Genomic DNA, 24,126 nt, shown 5'->3' on the forward strand with positions numbered 1-24,126 from the left:
CGGGCCTCTCGGACGCCTGGGCTGCCTTGGGACGACAAGCGCATGCGCGGGAGTGGCCGCGAGCGAGAGCGCGATCTGTAATATCCTCGCGTTGCCCCTGGAAACCACCCGGCGCTGTCGCGACGGGAACGGGAGAAAGACGTAACGATTCAAGATGGCGAAGGACCTGGACGAGCTCTTGGATGAGGTCGAATCCAAGTTTTGCAGACCAGACCCACTCAGACTGGGCATGGTCGAGCGGCCCAGAGGCTGCGTCGGCGGCATCCTCAGCAACGACCGGAACCAAGCCGAAGCGAAAGAGAATCTCAGGTTAACAGGCGGGAGGGGTGAGCTGTCCTGGGTAAAGCCTGCTACACGCCCTAAAGCCGCCCGCTGCCTACGATCTCCAGCTCCTCTCCCTAGTCGGGCCGAGATCCTGAGCTCTCACTCCTAAGGCAGCATACACGTCAACTCCCTGTCCGGGAGGATTTGGGCATTTCTTAGCAAGGACCAGCGATCCGCCCGTGAGAGCCCTCAGCCAGTCTCTTTCACCTAGACAGGTCCCGGGGGCTCAAATGGGGCGGGGGAGTGCGAGGTGCAGCTTTGGGGTCCTCTCCTGAGACCCGCCCTAGAGGGCCACTCTGACCAGGGTCTTTGCCTTAGCGTGAGTCTTCATCCCACTGTAAGATTCGTTCGCACAAAGAACCTCAGCCTATCGCCTCTGATCCAATTCCCCAGGCAGAATAATCCTTGGGCCGGTTGTTCGAGAAAACGATTCCGTTCTATACTGTGTCATCATTAGCTAATTTTTTTTAAACTCAGAGAAGTGAGTAATATTAAATTTTGGATAGCTAATTATTGTGAATACAATGTTAGTACAGCCACCTATCTTCTCCCTGTGGCCCCCAGGTAAGGGTCTCAGGGAATCTCAGGCATCCAAATTGAAATTTCAGGAGATTTCTTAAGTATTCTGGGTTTTGATCCTAAAAACTACCTTTCAAATTTGTCCATCTTTTTGATTCTGTATAATCATGAAATAATAAGACTTCTTTTTCCTCAATCCCAAAAAGTCAAAATTTTTGTGTCAGAATGAATATTGCCCTTCAAAGTGATGGCCTGGGAATCTCTGTAGTGACTATGTTGGAAATGTTTGTGTAATTACACAGAGGCAGCTTTGGAACAACTCAAGAAAGTCATTCTTGTCAATTTATGACTGAGTCTGTAGTTTGGTTTTGTTTGGCCTTGATGTACAGGTGCTTGATTTCCCAGAAGTATTTACCCAACATTGGTACCCAAATTACCCGACCTAACCTCTAGTGACATTTGTTTATAAAAATTGACCCTCAGAAGATAAAAAACATTGAAAAGATTCTAAAGTTCAGAAACAAATTCTAAAAATTAGTTAAGTACTGGGCAGTATTCTAAAAAAACAAATGTAGAGCCAACTAAAATGATTACTTTGAAGGAGCTAATACTTATTTGACTGAACAGTTATGCAAATATCACTCATTAATTTATATATTTTTGCCTTGTATGCTGGAGGTCTTATGTATTCATTCCCAGTACATCCCACCGTCCACATTCCACAGCAATGTTATTTTACAATTTCTTTGGTTCTTTTTATTCATTCCTTTGGGGGATGGAGAGAATTTATCAAAGAGCTTTCCAAAGCCTTCATCTTAGGAGAGCTAGCATGCGGATGGACAGGATGTCTTGGAACATGCTGCTCAAAATAGAAAGGGCTGCTGAGGTGGATCCTCTTTAAAAACGGGTCCTTTATGCCTCTTCATGGCCTGTTCTTGCACTACTAAAATCCATCCATAATGTTTCTAGCATCCCATCCCATCTTACTACATCAGATTTTTAAGTAATACTTTTATAAAAGCTGTAGCAAACCAGTACTGCTGTTATTTGTGTGTTAAAACTTTTCATTTGGCCATGTACTTCTAAAGGTAAATTATGCAAAAAACAGCAGCAAAGGCCCTAAACCTAAAACCAAATACAGTCCCTACCTGGTATATGAGGTCAAACATTAAAATTTTATCATGAGCCAAAACTGATACTAAAAATTAGGAACCGGGGCACCTGGGTGGCTCAGTCGTTGAGCGTCCGACTTCAGCTCAGGTCATGATCTCACAGTCCGTGAGTTTGAGCCCCATGTCAGGCTCTGTGCTGACCGCTCAGAGCCTGGAGCCTGCTTCAGATTCTGTGTCTCCCTCTCTCTCTGTTCCTCTCCTGCTCTCACTCTGTCTCTCACTCTCTCAAAAATAAATAAAATTTTTTTTAAAATGTTTAAAAAAAATTAGGAACCTATTTTTTTACGAATTTGTTAACAGACTACCTGTCAATTGTATAGCAATGTAGCCAGTATCTCTTCCCCTTATAAGAGTTAAAATACTGAAATTGTCTCTTAAAATGATAGCTCCACAAATAATAAATGACCATGCTACATCTGGATACCAGGAACAACTGCTTATGTAAGAGGTCAAAACCTATACAATTTGTTGAAGTATTCAAAATGATAAAGAGAAGGACTGGTTAGTTTAAAAAAAAAAACTGGGTTGAACTGCAATAGGACTAAAGTGGTTCAGGATGATACAGATGGGAATATTTACAGATAATATCATAACCTCCTAGATGATAGCTATAATAATAGCCAACATTTATTGAGTCATTTCTATATGCTAAGTGCTTTGTATGTGTCATATCATTTAATATCCACAACCCTGTGAGGTAAATAATATTATTATCCCCATTTCACTGACCAAACTAAGTAAAAGTTACTTGCCCAAGGTCATATTTCCAGGTCTACCAGGATATTGTAGATCTAGATTTAAGCTTTTATATATACCATTTACATTTAATTTGGGTCTCAACTGTTTATATGTGTGTGTGTGTGTGTGTATATATATATATATACTTTATATATATACTATATATATATACTATATATATAAATATATATGTATATATATTTTAGAGTATGCCTTTTACTTTTGACAAAAACTGTATCTTTAATCAAGATTAGAATATAAGAAGCCAAGTTGGGGGGGACCAATAAGTGTTTATTAACCTTTGATTAAGATTATTGTATTATAGGAATGCCTCGTGGCTCAGTTGGAAAAGCATGCAACTCTTGATCTTGGGGTCATGAATTCGAGCCCCATGTTGGATGTAGAGATTACTAAAAAAATAAGTAAATGAACTAAAAAAAAGATTACTGTATTATAGCATCAAAAGACCAAAAAAAAGTATTATAGGGTCCATTAAAATTTGTATGAGTTCTCACTGAAATAATGGCATTCTTTTCCTCTTTTTTTCATTTCTATAATAAAGCATAGGCAATTGTATGCATCATGAAATGGTATAACAGACCAGAATCTTATGTAAGTGTGGATCCCTAATAGTTCTATTGGGTTCATAAAGTTTGAGTGCATCTGATTCTTGAAATTGTGAATATCCTAAAAACTAAAGGAGGAGAGAATTTCAGGAGAACAACTTAGCAACCTGCTGTCATAAAAGAAATTGAAGGACTTGGTGCCTCACAGCCTTGGACATTTTCGAAAGATTAAAGGGGGGTGGAACTGAAAGCAGCCATTAAATTTAGTGATGTAGGCAGTGTTGACATTTGAGAGAAAAGTTTCACTACAGTTGAGGGATGTAGAGGCCAGAGATAGTATATTAAACCTGGAAAAAGTCTTAAATAGTTATCTAGATCTCATTTTTACAGGTAAAATATCTGAGGTTCAGAGAGGTTAAAAAGTTTAAACTAGGTCAGTAGCTCTCAACCAGTGATGATTTTACCACTCAAGGGCATTTGGCAATGTCTTGGCATATTTGTCACAACTGGGGAGGGGTATGCTACTGGCATCTGTTGAGTAGAAGTTAGGGATGCTGTAAAACATCCTGCAGTGCACAACAGCCCTGCTTCTACCACCACCACCACCACACACACACACACACACACACACACACACACACACCAAAGAATGATGTGGTCCCAAATGTCAGTAGTTCTATGTTTGAGAAACCCTCACCCAGATCACCATCCCATATATTTGTGAGAGAGTAGAAATAATGGATATAGACTTCAGGAGCGAGTGAGAGGGTGGCAGCTCAAGAGAATTTTTGGAGTCCTGTATATACTTGTAAGTCAAGGGAACGAGCCAGTATAGAGTGGAAGAATTTAAGGGTAAAAGTTATAGAGGGAACAACTGAAGAGGCAAAGCCTGGAGATAGATGGAATCAGACATTCAGTGTCTGGATTTTCTTACATTGGGTTAATTACTCCAGGCAATAACAAAGAAGGATTATAATCCTGAAGTTAAGAATTTTCAGGAGCACTTGGGTAGCTCAGTTGGTTGAGCATCCAACTCCTGATTTCAGCTCAGGTCATGATCCCAAGGTCATGTGATCGAGCCCCACATCAGGCTCTGTGCTGAGTGTGAAACCTGCTGAAGATTCTCTCTCTAAAATAAATAAATAAATAAATAAACAAATAAATAAATAAATAAATAAAAGAATTTTCAGAGTAGATACATTTCTGAAATCAGTCTGACTAAACTTATCTTCTAAAATATATACCTTAATGGTCTAATTAAGTTATGAAGTTGATATAAAGCATCTATAAAAACTCTAAAAAGAGTTCCTCTTGTTTAGCATTAGGTGTGCGGACTGCCCTAGATTGAATTCCAAACCTCTCTTCCCACTAGTTGTATGATCTTGGGTGAGTTTCTGAATCTCTCAGTCCCTGCTTCTTCATCTATATAGTAAGTATTCAGTAAATGTTAGTTAGCTATTAAAGAGTTTTGTGCAGGGGCGCCTGGGTGGCGCAGTCGGTTAAACGTCCGACTTCAGCCAGGTCACGATCTCGCGGTCCGTGAGTTCGAGCCCCGCGTCACAGGCTCTGGGCTGATGGCTCAGAGCCTGGAGCCTGTTTCCGATTCTGTGTCTCCCTCTCTCTCTGCCCCTCCCCCGCTCATGCTCTGTCTCTCTCTGTCCCAAAAATAAATAAACGTTGAAAAAAAAATTTTTTTTTTAAAAATAAAATAAAATAAAGAGTTTTGTGCAGTAACAGTTCATATCAATAGTCCTGTGATGGCTTTCCCTGCACAAAGTAGAAAGGTAGTTGAGATATTCTGTCAAGTGAATGCTCTTGTTAGATAGATAGATAGATAGATAGATCGATCGATCATTTGATTATATAACATTCAGCTCCTGTAGTTAAGAGATACGGTTATTGACTTACAATGGAACTCTTAGGGAAACAATTAGAAAGACTAATTAAAATTATCTTTGTTTATAATTCTCAGGTTCTACTTATAATTGTACATATCTTGTGTTCTTTAAATAAGTGGTTGATGTAATTTAGAAAGGTAATGCCCAGCTTTCTCTTGAATATAGCTTTAAATGTTTTATTTTAAGTGTGAAATAGTAAAGTACATATGTGAATTTGTACCTGATAAACTGCATCTTTGTGTCAACAGTCTTCAACTATGTCTATAGAAGGAAAATAATTAACATCACATTTATCCTCCTGTTATCAACTCTAATAATAAACCAATTAGACAAAATTCTTCTGATACTGACTGACTTTATCTGCACTTAAGCTTCAGCTGTTTTGTTTTCAGATCAACAGAAACATTTGCAAAAGAAGATGATCTTGACAGTCTTATTAGTGAAATATTTGAAGAGCCCAACTTTGACAAAAAACCTTTTGTAAGTCAAGTATTATAAATGTGCAGTAATTCTTTCATTATTTCAAGACATGTTTAGAATAGTCTGTAAATGTATAGAATGCACAAGTATCTGTAGTCCTTTGAATTCTGAGAAATACAATTATTTTAAAGGAATTATTCTACTCAGAGTTATAGAAAAAATAAAATATTAAAAACTCTCAGTATGTGTTTTGCTGTTCATTTCTCAGCAAGAATGAAACTAGAAAAGCTGTTAGAGCAGAAGTCAGCTCACAGATGAAATAGGTTTCTTACATTTATTTGTATACTCTAAGAACGCTTTTCTAAAAGACTGAAAACGGGTACCTGGGCATCAGATCCTTGATTTCTGCTCAGGTCATGATCCGGGGTTGTGGGATTGAGCCCCATGTGGAGCCTGCTTAAGATTGTCTGTCTCTCTCCCTCTACCCCTGTCTCCCTGCCCCTCTCCCCTACCCGTGCTCTGTCTCTCTAAAAACAAAATAAAAATAAATAAAAGATTGAAAACAGCTTTAATTATAGAAATATGCTTAATGTTTCAGATGCAATGACATTGCTGTTATCCCATGAACCAATGAGTACATTGTTTGTATTTTAATGTTTAAGTGCTTTTGTATCTATCAACTTTATAAAAAGCTTATAAAATAATATAACAGCCAGCTATATATTTACCACCCATAGTGAACATATCTTAATGTTTTGTCATATTCGCTTCTCTGGATTTATTTTTAAAGAAATAAAAATTACAGTTTAAGAACTCCAAATCCTACTCTACTGCCTTCCTTCCCACAGGTAACCTATCCTTTCCATCTATACTTTTATATTTTAATTACATACTTATATAATCCTAAACCATTTTAACTGATGTACAATAGTCCATTATGTAATTCTGCCACAGTTTGTTTACCCACTTCCCTGGTAATAGACCTTTAGATTGTGACCAGTTGTTGCATTTAGGAACATTGCTTCTTCAAATATTCTTTGCATGGCTTCTTTTATCCACGTACGAGAGTTTCTCTAGGGTGCACAAACCTAGAGGAGGAATTGCTAGGTCATAAGGTGTGCTTATCTTCAACTTTTCTACCCATTGCCAAACGTTTTCTAAAGTGACTATACCGTTTCTATTGTGGCCAGCAGTGGATGAGAGGCTGTATACATTAATTTTTACTGGTTTGGTGAAAATACATTTGTGAAATTTAAGAGAAGGAGGCCAGATGGAAGTCTAAATTACGGGGACCACGAAGGGAAAAAAAATCTAAGAGATAAATATAATACCAGGGGTGCTTGGGTGGCTCAGTTAAGCATCTGACTCCTGATTTCAGCTCAGGTCATGATCTCATGGTTCATAAGTTGGAGCCCCACATCAGGCTCTCTGCTATCAGTCACAGAGTCCACTTCAGATCTTCTGTCCCTCTCTCTGCCATTCCCTTGCTTGTGTGCTCACGCTCGCTTGCTTGCTCTCAAAAAATAAACATAAAAAAAAAGAAAGAAAAATATATTATCATAGAGGACTTTTTTAATGTTTATTTATTTTTGAGAGAGCACAAGCTGAGGAAGGAAGAGAAAGGGAGACAGAATCTGAAGCAGCTCCAGGCGCTGAGCTGTCAGTGCAGAGCTCGAACTCACAAACTGTGAGATCATGACCCAGGCCAAAGTCAAAGTCAGACGCTCAACCAACTGAGCCACCCAAGCGCCCCTCAAAGAGGCTTTTTTTTAAGGGGGAAAATTACTAGGCAGTGGTGGTGGTAAGGATAGAGATAAGAACCACTTTTATTTTTGGTAGCCAGACTAAAAATCAAATGACTAGTATAGAGCTTAAGATCTTTATTTCTCTAAATTTAACATTTTCTGTTCATAAGCAGATGGTAAATTAATAGGCTGATGACCCAGTTGATTAACATATCAACATAGTAAGAATGATGAGTACTCTGCAAACAAGAATGCATCATAAATGCCAAATAGCAATGCTAATTTAATCAATAGTAGGATAAAACTGCATGATGTTCTTGTTACTCAAGGATCTGAACAATTTGTTACTAAGTACCATAGGGCATGTATCTTTTTTTTTTTTTTTTTAATTTTTTTTTTTTCAACGTTTATTTATTTTGGGACAGAGAGAGACAGAGCATGAACGGGGGAGGGGCAGAGAGAGAGGGAGACACAGAATCGGAAACAGGCTCCAGGCTCTGAGCCATCAGCCCAGAGCCCGACGCGGGGCTCGAACTCACAGACCGCGAGATCGTGACCCGGCTGAAGTCGGACGCTTAACCGACTGCGCCACCCAGGCGCCCCAGGGCATGTATCTTTATGTGAGATACTATCTCTTTAGTTCAAGACAGTTCAGAAGGAGACGGAAATACTTCTCTGCTTTGGCTTTAAAATACACTAAATTGAAATAATAATTTCTACAATTGTGGGTAGGTGAACTTCTTTGCATTTTTTTCTGATACTCCCTTTTTTTAGTTATTGTATTCAGTTCTCCAGATCATGAGGGGAAAAAACAATCTAAATAAACTTCTGGAGGAGAGCAGATCTATGTAAAACATGGATTGGGTGAGGAAGAGAGGTGTCTTTGAAGAGGTATCTGTGCCCACCTTATTCTTATCTTAGCAGCTCATCTTCCAGAGAAGAGAGCACTGCTTCCTCCCCCATTGCTCACTCCTGTTGAATTTCTGAACTGTTCTCAGACCCACACAAGAAAGCCCAAGAACAACAAATACTGTGCGTGCAAGCCTGGATGGTACATGAAACATGTTCCCCCAAATAAAAAAAAAAAAGACTCATCCACGTTTTTATCTTTTAGGCATGCATCAAAAATTTTTTCCAGTTCTGTTTAACATCAAATAAAAAAGAAATAGTGAAACAAAATACTTCTGCCTCGGTTAAATTTCCTCACCTACTAGGTAAAATAAAGGCATGTCTCTGCATAGTTTAAATTGCATTTTCTCCATCTTACTTCCTTTCCTTGGCGGTGGTCCTGGTATGTGGTTGGTTTTTATGTTGTTTGGTACCATATACCAGTTAACACTTAATAAATGCTTGCTAATAATGATGATGTTATGTAACCATATAGGAACTACTGTATGGTTGTAACTAGGTAGTTCTACAATTTCCTTGAATGTCTATTGGTTGGTACCATTCCATTTGATCAAAATTAATATTTCTGAAGTTACCCAGGAGTTTGGTTAGTTTATTTTCAGTTCAGGTGAGTACCATTTACAGCCTTTAAAAATGAGTCTGAGGTTTTTTTTCCTCCTCAATTGAATTTTTCCAGGATGAAGTTTTAAATAGCAGGTCCTTCATATTAAATCATTGAGCTTAGTATTAACTGAAGAGTTATAAAGTGACTCTAAATCTTAGCATGCTAATAATGGCAGTATATCAGTTTCCTAGACTAAAAGCTGAGTAATTTACAAATTCCTTAGGGAGGTCTACTTCCCTTTTGCCTTTAAAAGGTTTTGATCATTGTTTTTATTTCAGTAACTTTAAAATTATACAAAATTTGTATTTAAGTCATTTAAAAAATATTCTTGTTATAAAATAAAGAATATTAGATTTTATGTTAGAATTCTTCAAGTTACCCTTGGCCTTTATTGTTTTGTTTTTTTAACAGAAATTAAAATCTAAATCTTCAGGTAACACATCTGTCAGAGCTCCCATTCAAGGCCTTGGTAAAAGGTAAGTTGAGATTGCTTTAGTGAATTATACACACTAGTGAGCAAACACTATGAGCATAGTCTAGTAGATTTTGTAACCATTTAAACAACAGTGACATTGAACAACAAAGCACTGGTTGGTTTTCAAGAGAAAGACCAATAACAATATCTTCGGTGTTCTTACGGTCTGTGACCCCACAGTGTAAAAGAACTTGAATGGAAGATTATTGCATTGTAAATAATTTTCTGCCACATGAAAAAAAAATAAGTGTGAACAGTTCCTCAAAATTAATGTTCTGTTATATTCTTCAGTGTTTACTTTGTCCCTTATATTATTTGGCAAACACATTTTTCTGTGACTCATTTTAACTCCTTGAGTGTTCCGGAATGTACAGGTTATATCCAATAACACAATGATCCTGGAATAAATACCTCTTCTTTGAAAGTTAGCCTGATCAGGAAAATATACTGTTTGATTACAAGTATATAGAGTCAATGAGGCCAAACTCACTTCTCATGTTTTTTTATTGTAATTTTTTCTCCCATCTATTGAACACGTCTAGCTGCAGCCCAGTGTACCTTGGTGGAAGCACTGCTCCATGTGGAATTGGAACAAATACTTCACAGAGGTAGGAGGTCAGAAATAGATTATCTTTCGTAACTAGGTTTTTCCCAGTTGATACCCTGTCCTTAAAATGTAGTTCTTATCATCTTGGCATCCATCTGTTTTGTAATGAGAGGTGTATTTTATTAGCCAGGTTAAGAACACTGTACTGAAATGTTTGTTATTCTGGGCGATAGCTGTTGAAAGCTGTGATGTTGGGTGTGTGCTGTTCATTGTGTTGATGCCCATTTCTAAGCCCCACGTGAAGTGCCTGGTTCATTCCCATCCAAGTCTGCTTTCCACAGGACACCAAGAGAGAGCTTCTGCCTTGCCATTTTTGCCTTCTGGGCAGTAGAAGCCAGTGGATGAGACAGGCAAATGTGGCCGTGCAGCTACATGATGTGTTACCCACTGTCTTGGCCAAACAGCATAAGAAAGCTGGGTCTTCAGTACCTAGAAAGTTCTCAAACATAGTCGCTTGATTTTACATGCTTAAAAAGCAGAAACCCTCCTTTCTTTGTCTCTTCCCCACCCCTTACACCCACTGTCTCATTCATTACTTCTTTCAGGACAGTCTTATGGTCCTGATACCACCCACCCCATTACTGCTAGAATAGTCCATTATCATTGTCATAATGTAGGGAAACAAATTGGTTTAAGCATATCTTTCTGTTGTCCTGAGACTGTTGATTCTGTTTTTGCAGAGGCCTGTTTGTCTAGATTATTATATTTTGTCTAGTCATTTCTAAAACACTTTTCTACTTTCTGTTAATTTTTTAAGAAAGAAAAGAATGAGATATATAATTGCATGTTGACCACATTTTAGGAGGAATAATGGTTATATTGAATAATAGAAGTGGGATCTAAAACGTCATTGTAGGAGGGTTTGTAGTGGTGCTGGCCTAGATCCTAGGAAGCCTAGAAAGAAAGGCCATGGGACTAAAGGGAGGTTGGGAGTGTGGGGAACCCTGTATTGGAAACAACAGGCAGCAGAATGGCTCAGATGGGCTACTAGAAGTCCCCCAGGGTGCTGTCTGCTGTAAGGGCTGTAAATAACAATAGCACTTGAATCATTGTGCATTGAGGGCCATCTATTCAAAGAATTAGAAACACAAGCTGGCCCTCACAGAAGAGTACAGTCTGCTTGCTGGCAGTCCTTACTTACCCATGTGGAGCCACTGGGACTTGTCTCCGTGTTTCCAGACCACACCCCCTCCAACCCCAGCTTCTCTCAGATCACCTAGGAACTGCAGTAGTTTCCCCGTTACCACCCACTCCTTCTCTAGCTTCGCCCATATATAACATGAAGGATAATATCCCTAACATATTCTTTTGAGCACATCTCCCCTGTTCAGAGGGAAAATGAAAGCTACCATTCATCTCACATTAACTCTAGAGTCATTATTTGCTTTGCCAGATCGTGTTCTTCCTGGCTTCACCTCCAGTGAAAGCCGGGTTAGGATACCTCACTTCCACCAGAACATTTGTTATCCTCTACTTTCCACTTACATTTTTCTGCCTCTGAATGTTTTTCACATTTATTCCTTTTTCTAGAATGACTGTCCTTTCTAATGTATGTCCTTGCTGTCTTTTCTTGTCTACAGATTTTTTTCTCATTCTATTTGAGCTTCTTTTTTCTTTTCTTTATATGATATTCTTAAAATGCCCAGCATGTCCCAGCCTTTATGCTAAATACTAGATGCCAAAAATAACAAATACATACATACATACATACATACATACATACAACCCTATCCAGGAGAGGAACTGGTAAAGAAGCAAATGATGACCCCTGCAGAGCATGAAGAGAAAGGGCAGAATGATGGCAGAATGCCTGAGTTCAGATCCTTCACTGTGCCACTTGCGAGATGGGAAGCCTTGAGAGAAGGGATCTATCTTCTAAAACTTCATTTTCCTCACCTGTAAAAACTGAACATACTCCATGGAGATATCGTGAGGATTAAATGCAATGGTACATTAGAGTATGCCGATGGTGCAAAACATAGCTAAGATACTTTGAGTAATAGTTTGCAATTATTTGTGGGTCTTTCTCAAATGGCAGTGCTGCTAGTCCTGTATTCTCCTACTACTTTTCCATTTTATCTCAGGAAATATGTTTCAGTGTTTACTTACAGGTGTCTTCTGATTTTACAAATGGTCTCTAAGATAATACATTCTGGTTCACTTCCAAAAAGTAAATATTTCATGAAGATTTTCTTTTATATGGTGTTTTTTACATGTACTTTGGTTCTAGCACAGAAGAGTCTTGCTCCAGATGGAATTTAAGTAGACAAAAGAACAGCCTATTTTTATACCTGGGGGATCCTATTAGATAATATTGACCCATGAGCATGCCAATATCCATCAAACCCCTTCCGACTTTCTGCACAGCTACAAAAGGAAAAAACACATACTGTTAGCATATATATGCATAGATAAATGTTTATATTCATGGATCTTTTCTTCCTTACCATTACAAAGATACCCTCATAGACCATCCTCTTCATAACACAGATCTATACCCACAGGAGGGTGAGGATAGACCTGTTCATATGCATGTAAAACATTTTATGTGTGAAGTACTTTATGCTGTCCAGAGCACTGTTTTAAATATGCTTATTGGTTCAACTCCACAGGAAAAAAACCAGGATGCAAATAGAGCAAGATTTTTTAACCCCATTTTATAAATAAGGAAATTGAGACACTGGTGTCAAATTCATTGAACACATATTAGCCACCTGTTTACTAGGTCCTAGGTTGTCAGTGATAAATAAATGCACACTTCTCTGCCCTCAGTGAGTTATCAGTCTAGATAAGGAGAGAGACTTTAAATAGGTAATTCCACAAATAAGTATTTAATTTCCATATAATACATAATTTGAAGGGAAAGTGCAGGGTACTATAAGCCTAGATAATTAGCACCCAGTTAATAGGAAGGGTTAGAGAATGCTTCCCTAAGCAAATAACATTTAACCAGACTACAGCATGAAAAATGAATTAGCAAAGAGAGGACCATTAGAGCCAGAGGGCACATGGTGTTAGATGATCCCTGAGCTGGGAAGGAGTTTTGGAGTAGCACAGGACAGCCAGGTGAGCTGGAGCATAGTGAGTGGGGGAGAGAATGGCTCTTGATGGGGCTGGCAAGGTAGTTGAGGGACATTTTTGTTTGGGGTCCTGTAGCCCTCTGGAGGATTTTAGAAAATGTATTGATATATGCAGTGGAAGCCATTAGTTGTTTTGTTTGTTTGGGGAAGGGGGGACTGGATTTTGTTTTTAGCAGATGGAGTGACAATCATATTTGTATTGATAAAGGAAGTCATTTTGGCTGCTGAATGGAACATAGATAAGAAGTTGGAGGGACAAGACTGGTGAGGACACAGGGAGACCAGTCAGCAGGTAGTAGTTATGGTGCTCCAGGAAAGAGACAGTGATGGTAGCTGTAACCTGAGTAGTGACAGTAGCTGTAGGGAAAAGGTGTCATGTCTATGCTATTTAGAATCTAGAACTGACAGAACTCAGTGTTTAAATGGCTATGGGAATTAAGAGAGAACATTGTCAAGAATGACACCCCAAGTAATGTGCCTTGCCAAGGTCACAAAAATTATTACAAATCGAGGACTCAAATATGTAACGTGTTCTTGGCCTATGATGCTTTCTAGTATACCAGTTTGCAGCAGACCATGTAATATATGCAAAAGGGATGAATCTTAGATGTTTTTTCCATTGCTGCTACTGTCATTTTCCAACTGCCAAACATCAAGGCTTCCTAGTCCACTGTGCATATCTGACAGGATTTAACTGAGAACCAGAGTCTAAGCAGAAGACTATATTGGACTGTATTTTGGGTATTCCCATCATGAACATCTTTAAAATTGTAAAGATTATACTTACTAGCTGGACAAAAGGACAAAGCTGATGGTGACAACTTGGTATTTGAGTTCCCTCCACATTTTGGAGGAAGAATCCTGACAATTTATCTTTCATTAGAATCATGCCTTTTTTTTTTTTTAGAGGTGCTCTAATATGTACATAGTTATGAGAGAGAAATGTATTTAAGCCCTAAAAATAAGCACTTATTTACATGCCAAGGGCATAAAGGAAATTGAGTCTAATTTTCCATATGTTTTATTTGTCTGATTTGTAGCTGAAGCTCTGGTTTGGGAGTAATGCTGAATGAATTTAGAGTGTAAAGATTTGAGTCTTTTACCCAGTTGGTGGAAAGGAGAAAGAGTAGTAGCAGGAAGCATGGTGGCATTAGTAAAGTATAGATAAAACCAAAGTGTTATTTTCAAGCCAGATCGAATTTTACTCTCCTATTTTTTAAACTACTTGTAAGACTGGATTATTTCATAGGCTGCTACTAATTATGATCTAATAGAGTGAATTGTAGCAGCAGAATGATTTCTTAGCTGCAAGTTAGTTTTATTTTTCTCACAGGGCAGTGTTTGTAGGAAAATGTGGTAGTGTGAGTAGATTTGAATAAACTACTAAATTTTAAATTAAATTAAAAAGCTATATTTAACATTATGGTTGAGATTTTACACATACAAAATGTCAGGAGATTCTAAATTATAGTTCCCGCAACAGCAATAATTTAGCCAAATTGCACATATGTATTAAGGCATTAAAGTTAACACTCTGTGCAATCATGTAATAAACTACATATGCATAAGAAAGCAAGTTACGGCAGCTTTGGGAATCATCATTTTGCATTTCCTGACTTGTACGTTCAAACTCCAAGTTCAAATACGTACGAATGTAATTGTGTTAAATTTCCATATGTACAAATACAACCCTATAAATTGTTAACAGTTTGAAAGAAAATACAGAATTGTTTATGAAACTTGTATAGATTTTGAGTGTTTATTTTTTTTATGAGTAATCATTTTTAAAATAAAAGCATTTATTTTCAAAGAAATTGTCAGCACAAAAAATATTCGCAATTTTGAAGTTACCATATCTGAATTTTAGAGAGAAGTGAAAAATATATATAATGATGGGGTTTTTTTTTATTATTTTTTAATTGCAGATGTCTTGAATGCTTATTTTAAAAAATAAAAACGAAATGTAAAAATGTATGAAGAGAAAGGTAATAATCTTCTCTCCCCTCCATTCCCACTACCCCTGAGGCAGCCAGTGTTAGTCACATAGTATATAACCTTCCACACTTTTCTCCATGTTCTTCCAAACCTGCAAACACCTATATAGGAAATTTTTTCGGTTGTTTTTACAAAAATAGGATCATGCCATATATGTTAACTGTGCACCTTACTTTAGACATCCCTCTAGGTCAATAGATAAATCTAATTCTCTTTATCATCCAGCTACCTAATATTCCATAGTATAAATATATTTCATGTTGTTCAGTCTTTTCCCTTTTTAATAAGTATCCAGGTGCTATCCTGTTTTTGCCACTTCAGCAGTGCTGCAGTTCAGTACAGATTCCTGATAAATGCTTATATACTGATGTTTTTGTTTATATGTAATAGGTGCCCAAAAATGGGATTGCTAGTGCAACAGCTAGCGGTAATTTTGATTTTAAGATAGTGCTAAGACTTTTCCCAAAAGGTTATAGCAATTTACATACCCACCAGGAATTTCTGAAAGTGCTAGATTAAAACATTTATTTGTGGTTGCTTTAAATTTTAATTATGTTATTTTTTAACTATTTAACAAACACTATGCCAGGCACTGTTACTAGCACTTTACCGGTATTAACTCATTAGGTCCCAATAATAATTCTAGGAGGTATAGAAGTATTCTTATTACCCCCATTTTATAGATGGGAAACTGAGTCACAATGAAGTTTTTTGACTACAGCTAGTAAATAGTAGAATCACATTTGAAGCTAGGCAGTCTATCTCCACGTCTATACTATGATGCCTGTATTAGAGAGATTGAATATATTTTTAAGGGTTTTTTGTTGTTGTTGTTGTCACTTGTAAGCACTCTTTTATAGCGTTAAGTATTCAGCAATGTGTTGAAAATATTTTCTTCCACTCTATCACCACTGGTCTTTTCACTTTGTTTTTGGTATCTTAAAAAGCCTCTTTTTATTTCCTTTTAATTTTTAGATGATCAAATGTGTATCTACATTGATTCTAGTTTGTTTAATTTTTTTTTAATGTTTATTTATTTTTAAGAGAGAGAGAGAGAGAAAATGAATGAGCGGGGGAGGGGCAGAGAGAGAGGGAGACACAGAATCCAAAGCAGGCTCCAGGCTCCAAGCTGTCAGCACAGAGCCCGACTCGGGGCTCGAACCCACAAAGGCGTGAGATCATGCCCTGAGCTGAAGTATGGCGCTTAACCAACTGAGCCACACAGGCACCCTGTACATTGATTCTAGTTTTTAAATACTTCAAACAGTGGAGGAAATGTCTTCTTTTTTAAAGTAAATCACAGTCACTATACAAATCAAATTGTTTGCAGCAGCAGTTCATAAGTATTTCCACATATTGTCATTTTACTCCTAAACTTACTGTGTAGTATGAGTTTTGAGAAACATGTGACATTTCAATTCCTCACATTTTCAGTAAGTACCTAGTACCTGTTAAGTGTCATTCCAGTCATTCTACCCTCTTTCTCCTGTATCATCAGTGTTTCTCTTTTCTCTGCATCTTTACCATCAACATAAAAATACACTTTTTTGGGGCGCCTGGGTGGCGCAGTCGGTTAAGCGTCCGACTTCAGCCAGGTCACGATCTCACGGTCTGTGGGTTCGAGCCCCGCGTCAGGCTCTGGGCTGATGGCTCGGAGCCTGGAGCCTGTTTCCGATTCTGTGTCTCCCTCTCTCTCTGCCCCTCCCCCGTTCATGCTCTGTCTCTGTCTGTCCCAAAAATAAATAAAAAATAAAAACGTTGAAAAAAAAAAAAAATACACTTTTTTTCCTGGCTTCTTAAATATAACCTTCTCTTAACCCGTTTTCTTAACCACCTCTCACTCCCTTTAAAGAATCTGCTCAGATGTACTTCTCAGTGAGGCCTGTGCAGACTACTTAAAATTGCAATCCACTCCCTCCTGATACTCCCAATTTTATTTACTCTACTTATCATTTCAAAAACTGGAAGCACTTTTCACCTTCTAACATACTATATTATTTAGTTATTATGAGTATTGTTTATTTCTTGTCTCATTAGAATCTAAGCTCCATGAAGACAGAGTGTTACCAGCACATAGTATTCTTTGGGTAAATATCTTTTAAGTGACTGAATGAATACATTAATGCCAAATAGTGGGGCAACTGAAGCAAGTAAGATACTGTCGCAGCATTTAAGTAGCTTATGGGGTGATAGATTCATTTCCATATAATGTGGCAAATTCTGTGATAGGGGCGCCCCTGGAATTTTCAATAGGAAGGGAAGCAACTTAAAGAAGTTATCCTAAGTGAAGATCTCCCTCAGACACAATTTGAAAACCACTGAACTAAAAGATCTGCATATCCCTTTTGTCTGACTTATATCTGTACAGTATGCATGTGTGTGTGTGTATCAGTATGTAAGATCTTAGTAAAATATGTAGGTTTGTACAGAAATCAAACCTGCAAGTTTGTGCAGAAATTTAACCTGAAAATTTTTACCTGAAAAATAATCAGTCCTTTAGTTAAAAAATAAGATGTAATCACATTAATCTTTACTTTTCTGTTGTTTACTCAGTCATCTCTAATATGTGGTGTATCCTATTAATAAATCACCAGAATTCCCTATTTAATTTTACCAGTAATCTTTAATGTACTGTTCTTTTTCTCTGAACAGAGCTTGTGACCATCTGCGTTGTGTAGCATGTGATTTCTGGGTAGTAAGCTACGACGACTTTATGTGGGACAAATCATGCGATTATCTGTTTTTCAGGTATGTTTCCAGAGAACTTCCCTCTGTGAAAAAACGTACCAGTATACCTTTTTATTTCTTATTTTGCTCTAACGTCTCTTGGTGGACTTGGCAAGATCATGTAGCCTCCACCTCTTGACCATTTCATCTCTCCATCTGCTGTCAGGCTATGTGACGATTTGTTACTTCTGGCAGGAGTGTAGAAAGAGCCTCCTCACTAATTTTTCTGCCTACCTTCTCTTCTTTCTGACCACCCTTTCCTTGCTGAGAATTAAAGCATAACTCTGAGGGTGCCATTCTCTTGCCCAAAAGTCTTCTGCTTATGGAAACATGTCCAGGTTCCTTAGTACAGAGCAAGACCCTTCACAAGCTAGCCCCCATCTGTCTGTCATCCACCTTGTCCTTCCCCAGTTTACTTCTCACCTTCACAAGATTTTTGCTGCGTCAGAGTACTTAGTACTGCCATTTCTTCGGACAGTGCAAGCTCTTCCCGTCCTGGGACACCTTCCCACCATCCCACCATTTATCTACTTAAACCTGAACTGCCCCTCAGGGTACAGTTCATTGCGTGTCTTCCATGATTCCCTCACCACTCCTGTCAACTTGGAAGTAATTTCGTTTTTTCCTGTGTCTCCACAGCACTTTGTACCTATCATAGCACTCACTGGAATAGAAGATTGAAAATCTTAGTTGGTATACGTCTGCCTTCCTCCTTGTGCTCAGGATAGTGTCTTACTCATATTTTGCAGTTTGCACATTCTTTTTTTTTTTTTAATGTTTATTTACTTTTGAGAGAGAGAGTGCACTGGTGCGAGTGGCAGACTCTTTTCAGAGAGAGAGAGTGCACTGGTGTGAGTGGCAGAAGGGCAGAGAGAGAGAATCCCAAGCAGGCTCCTCGCTGTCAGTGCAGAGCCCGATACAGCGCTCAAACTCATGAACCGTGAAATCATGACCTGAGCTGAAATCAAGTCAAACCCTTAACCGACTGAGCCACCCAGGTGCCCCACAGTGTGTAAATTCTTGAATACTTACACCATACCTAACATTTTTAAGATGATGTAAGTTATAAAAATGTATCTGAATTGTACTTCACATTTTCAAATAAAAATTAAGAGCTAAAAACTAATAAAAGCGCATAAGGCATGCATTTTGCACCCCCTCTCCCCCGCCCAAACCTGGGCCTGAATAAGAATTGTATTTTCTGATACAAGTAATCAGAATATATTGCAGCTGTCTCCAGTAGTGAAGAGAAGGAAAAAGGTGAGAGTTTCTTCTGCACCTCTTTTGGCAGCCATTCTCACGTAAATCCATAGGAATCTTCTCTACTTGAATTATTTTTAAACTGTCTCACATCAAACCGCTTTCAAAATCTTATGAAAACTTTGAATCCGCTTCACAAAACTTCAAATATGCAAGTACATGGAAAAATTACAATTTGAGAGGTTTCACATTTCCCAACCCAAATAAAGCCTAGTGAAGTCCCCAAATCCCAGATCAGGTTAGCCCACTTGTTAATTCTAGAGTTGGAAAACTTAGCTTGTGATTTCAGATCCGTTTTGCCATTTCTGACTTTTCTCAATCCTCTGCTCTATACTAATTTCCGGTTAATGTAATGAGTGGTCAGTAACCCCCATATGTCACCAGTATAAACCATAAACTTTTATAAAACTAGTGTAGAATAATAGAATGCATGTAGTATCAATGCTGGGATGAGCCCTCTGTGACTGAGTAGAGGGAGGTAAAATAGTGATGTATTCAGGGGGAAAGCTAGGAAATGGAAGATTTTTCACATTTGATGGCCTAGCTGTCTGAATGAGGATGTGATCTACAGAAAGTAAAGGACTGGAGGGAAGATGAAACATTTGAGGAGGGTAAGGAATCACAGCTGAAGAAAAGCACAAGTAGGTGGTCACCAAAGAAGGCAAGTTAAAACGTTTGCAGGATGCCGTTAATTGCCTGACAGAACACAGGGAACCATTTATAGTGGTGTCAGTCTGTACCTTGGTTTGTTTTATTGTCCTTATTTTATAGATGAGAGAAATAGTGTATTCTAGCTTTGACAAGTTCTGGAATTTTCAAAGAGAAGTATAAGCTCTACTTGATCATCCTGCCATAATAGCTAAATAAAATGCTTGTGTTTTTCTACTAAATCATTTTCTTTACAGAAAATTATATTTCTAAGCTTTTTTTTATTTGTTTATTTTGAGAAAGAGAGAGAGAGAGAGAACAAGTGGAGGAGGAGCAGAGAGAGAAGGAGACAGAGGATCCAAAGCAGGCTCTGTGCTGACAGCAGAGAGCCCAACGTAGGGCTCAAACTCGCAAACCATAAGATCATGACCTGAGCCAAAGTCGAATGCTTAACTGACTGAGCCCCCCCAACAGGGACCCCTCTAAGCTTTTAAGATATGTACTTCCTTAAAAAATTCGGAATACATTAATTAGTTTCCTGGCTACTCATGATTCCTGCTCATAAAATCTCCAATTAAGGATTCAGTCAAGTATCAAATGTTAAATTTGTCACAATATATTACAGCTTGAATAAAGAACTTTGTTTTCTTCATTTAACCACTTAGTTTTCATTAAACACAGTTTTGTGGAGTTTTTTCCTTTCTGATAAAACTTAGATTATTCATTTCTTCCCCTAGTTTGCTGTAACACTTACCTAGTCAAAGTGTCAGTTTCCTGAAAACAAAGTTGGCCAGGAAAATCTCTGAGATTTTGTTAGGTTCAAACCTAAATTATGCCTGGGTTTAGTACAATACAGTACTGAGTATGGTGCCCACTGGCCACCAGAGGGCACTTTGTAGCCTGCCTTCCATTGCAGTGACCTCAAAAGTAATAGCACTTTTTGTCTCTTTTTTTAATATTTATACTGTGTTTCATAATTTTGCTTTGTACTTTTTCATCACTTCATTTTGAATTTTTCCTTTTTTTCTGTTACATAAATTTGATACATTGATTATCATGAAAACCATAATTGATTTTCAGTTAATTAAACTTAAATTAACTTCTTTTTTTTTTATAGTAGCATCAAGTCAGATAGTTATCATTTTTTATAATGGTTCTGCCCATTGATTTAATTGTTTTAACATTACTGACAGGGGCTCCTGGATGGCTCAGTCAGTTAAGCATGCGACTTTGGCTCAGGTCATGATCTCACAATTTGTGAGTTCGAGCCCCATGTCAGGCTCTGCTGACAGCTCAGAGCCTGGAGCCTGCTTCAGGTTCTGTGTCTCCCTCTCTCTCTGCTCCTCCCCCAGCTCATGCTCTGTCTCTCTGTCTCTCTCAAAAATGAATAAACATTAATGCAGCATAGACATTTATTCTGTTGCTAATAGTATATCTTGCTGATAAATGAAAGATACAGTATTAGTTCAACAAATAGAAAAAACAGGCACTTTTTCTCTATTAATGAGAAATTGCTATAGTTAACCCATCAGAAGCCTATTGTCTTTATGCCTCTTATGTGCCTTCCACTGACCATATTGCAGGCTTTTAAAAATATGGTATAGGTGAGTATTTGAGGTAGGAGATGAACCACCATCCCTCCTACTCTCTTCTCGTATCATGTCATCTCTGATAAGACAAAGCCACTATGCTAAAATCTTCATTTTTTATTAATAGGAACAACATGCCAGAATTCCACAAATTAAGAACAAAGTTGGTAAAGAAGAAAGGAACACGGGCATATGCCTGCCAGTGCAGCTGGAGAACTATTGAAGAACTGACTGACCTTCAGACCGAACATCAGCTTCGTTGGGTTTGTGGTAAACATTAAGCATGCAAACTTTTTGTGTTTAAACAAATGTATCCGTGAGAGCAATCTCCACTAATCATCATCATATTTAGGTAAAGGTACATAGCAGTATCATGCCCTTTGGAAAAAGACAGGAAATTTCATTTAATGGCTATACAGCACAGATTTTCAAAGACCAAATGGACTTGAGAAGATAATGTGTCCAATAATTTTGGAATTATTTCTTTTCGATATATGGGCATTTTACTTAGTAAATAAGATAGCAGTTCATCCAAATTCTTTGCTAACCTATCTCCTGTTAAATGGAAGTTTAATTATGACGTTTTATACAAACATGTAGCCATTCATTAGCAACTGCAGTATTAGTCACTGCTAATACATTTAGCTAAATATTCCTCACGTATAATATTTAAAGGGGATAAAGCCAGCCAGTGTAGAGAGGTCACTGAGGGGTGTATACATCATCTCCTCTGGTCAAATCTGTTGTTGCCAAAAATCATAATTTATACATGGCAGAAACCATGTGATCAGTGGCTCACTGAAGGAATTTTAGGAGTACTGGTATGCTGTAAATGAAAACACTGCCTATATCTGACCTTACCTCAACAACTCACAGTGATATGCATAATAATGATAAATATGTATTACTAGTTTTAACTTATTTCTTCTTTTGTTGATTTAGATATCAAAAGTTACTTAGTTTGCTATTTTAACAAATAATCCATTTATATATAAAAAAAGTTTTTTTTTGATGCACCTAAAATCACAAGGAAAAATCCTAATACAGATAGATCATTGTTAGATTTTTTCCAAGTACTTTCTAGCCTTCAGTGCCTAAAATTCCATCAAGTGAACATCAAGTAAGATATTTTCTCAGGCAGCCTGTTGATTTTTTGGTAGGATCAGGTTAATATATTATTTACTACAGGAGTGCATGAAAGAAAAATAAAGCATAATTGAACCAACAGGTGATCTGTTAGGCTTCTCCTTTACATCACTGAGACTTGAGAAACCCTACAATAGCAGCCCATTCAGGAAGTCAGTTACCTAAAAACTATCAGTTCCCAGCACCATCAAGAAATTTTGGGGGCTTTCCAATCTACCATAAGCTCTTTATTGCATGTGTCTAAGATATCATTCAAATGTATGACACAAGGTATGCTGAAAGAGAGTAATTGAAGCAAAGTTGTGATTGCTTAGTCTTAAGCTGAATCCATTCCAGTCACCTGATTCAAGTAAGAAAAAGGATCAGCCATTAAAATCCTTTTCCTAGCCGTGACACATTTGCTTACCTGTAAAACTTACTCTAGTAGGTCTAGCATTGCAACGGAACTCATAGTGGCAGATGCTTACATTTTTGTATTGACAATGTATACAGACCTTACTTACTTTATTTTTGAATAAAAAGTTTTTACTCCCTAAAATTTTATCTGTGTGTAATTATATGAGAAACAAGGGGATTTGATTGAGAAACCATTGGTCATAATGATGACGTTTTCTTTATATTCAAACGTGCAAATTTACTAAATCATTAATTTGAAAATTTTTTTCTTTTTTATTGTTTCATACCTATTCTGTATCCTAGATACATTGCTCATGTTTGGCATTCCATAACATAATTCCCCAATGTCAGAAATATATATATGAGCTCACATTGTTGTTGGCAGTTGTACAATCTGTAATCTAAAATGTAGAAAGAATATTGTTTGTATACTGATGGATAAATAATTTAAGCCAAAATGCAACTATTTTAGTAACAATGCATAAGAAAAGTATAGTTTCTGATAAGTTATAATTTTAAAATGCAAAGTCTATAAAACTTTCAAGATGTTTTGCCTATTTGTTTTCAATATTTCTCATTTTCTACTTTAGCAATTACCTATTTTTTGTCAAGCTAGGTAGCTACTTTCCTTGAGCTGTATTATACTCTCAGATCCTTATCCTGCCTAGAATAATAAGTAAATAATAAATCCTGCCTGTAAATAATAAATAGCTTTATTCTGTATTTAGTTGTTTTATTTTATAGTAAAATATTCATATGAGGATTAATTTGAAATAATTTCAGTAATTTCTTTTAAAATGATAACAAGAGTTTCAAACCATCCAGTTGATCAGAGAATTTATTTATTTACATTGGAGAAGAGAAACATGCCATAAGTTTAAGTGTGTGTGTGTGTGTACATGTATGATAAAAGAGCAGTGGTATTTTTTTTCTAATGTGAAAAAGAGTCTCACTTCACGGGACCAATTTTTTTGTTTCATATATCAGTAATCTCCACGTTTTGATATAAAAACTTCCTGTTTCTTTATCAAGTGCCATGGCAACATCATCGAAAATACTTAGAGGTAAACTGTGAGCCATAACGTTGGAACAGACAAAAACAACTCATGTAGCTCCTTTTTCACCTATGTATTCTATGATTTTCATTTATTTATTTATTTATTTTTAAGAGAGAAAGAGTGATCAGGGGAGAGAGGCAGAGGGAGAGAGAGAATCTTAAGCAGGCTCCATGCTCAGCAAGGAGCCCAACACGGGACTCGATCTTACAACACTGGGATCATGACCTGGGGCGAAACCAAGAGCCAGACA

The 24,126-nt window shown here is 37.4% G+C and overlaps 1 protein-coding gene across 2 annotated transcripts; it reads left to right on the plus strand.

The window, feature by feature from the left end:
• The first annotated feature begins 108 nt into the window (after window positions 1–108).
• CF2H8orf37 (chromosome F2 C8orf37 homolog) lies at window positions 109–23,541 on the plus strand. Of its 2 annotated transcripts, XM_030304066.1 has the most exons (6): window positions 114–309; window positions 5,610–5,697; window positions 9,307–9,371; window positions 9,913–9,978; window positions 17,705–17,800; window positions 21,404–23,541. In XM_030304066.1, the coding sequence occupies exons 1-6, from the start codon at window positions 155–157 to the stop codon at window positions 21,555–21,557; spliced, it is 624 nt and encodes a 207-aa protein (XP_030159926.1). In that variant the 5' UTR covers window positions 114–154; the 3' UTR covers window positions 21,558–23,541. The 2 variants fall into 2 exon arrangements, with proteins under 2 accessions (XP_030159927.1, XP_030159926.1); XM_030304067.1 differs by lacking the exon at window positions 17,705–17,800 and having other exon boundaries at window positions 109–309.
• Window positions 23,542–24,126: the final 585 nt, after the last annotated feature.

The sequence above is a fragment of the Lynx canadensis genome, chromosome F2, assembly GCF_007474595.2.
Source record: "Lynx canadensis isolate LIC74 chromosome F2, mLynCan4.pri.v2, whole genome shotgun sequence".
NCBI lineage: Eukaryota > Metazoa > Chordata > Mammalia > Carnivora > Felidae > Lynx > Lynx canadensis.

Bases quoted from the DNA above. Each gene is read 5' to 3' on its own strand.
- CF2H8orf37 (XM_030304066.1), top strand. From the start codon at position 155: ATGGCGAAGGACCTGGACGAGCTCTTGGATGAGGTCGAATCCAAGTTT. The intron at 5,698-9,306 runs GTAAGTCAAGTA...TTTTTTTAACAG, and splicing joins ACTTTGACAAAAAACCTTTT to AAATTAAAATCTAAATCTTC. The intron at 17,801-21,403 runs GTATGTTTCCAG...TTTTATTAATAG, and splicing joins TGCGATTATCTGTTTTTCAG to GAACAACATGCCAGAATTCC.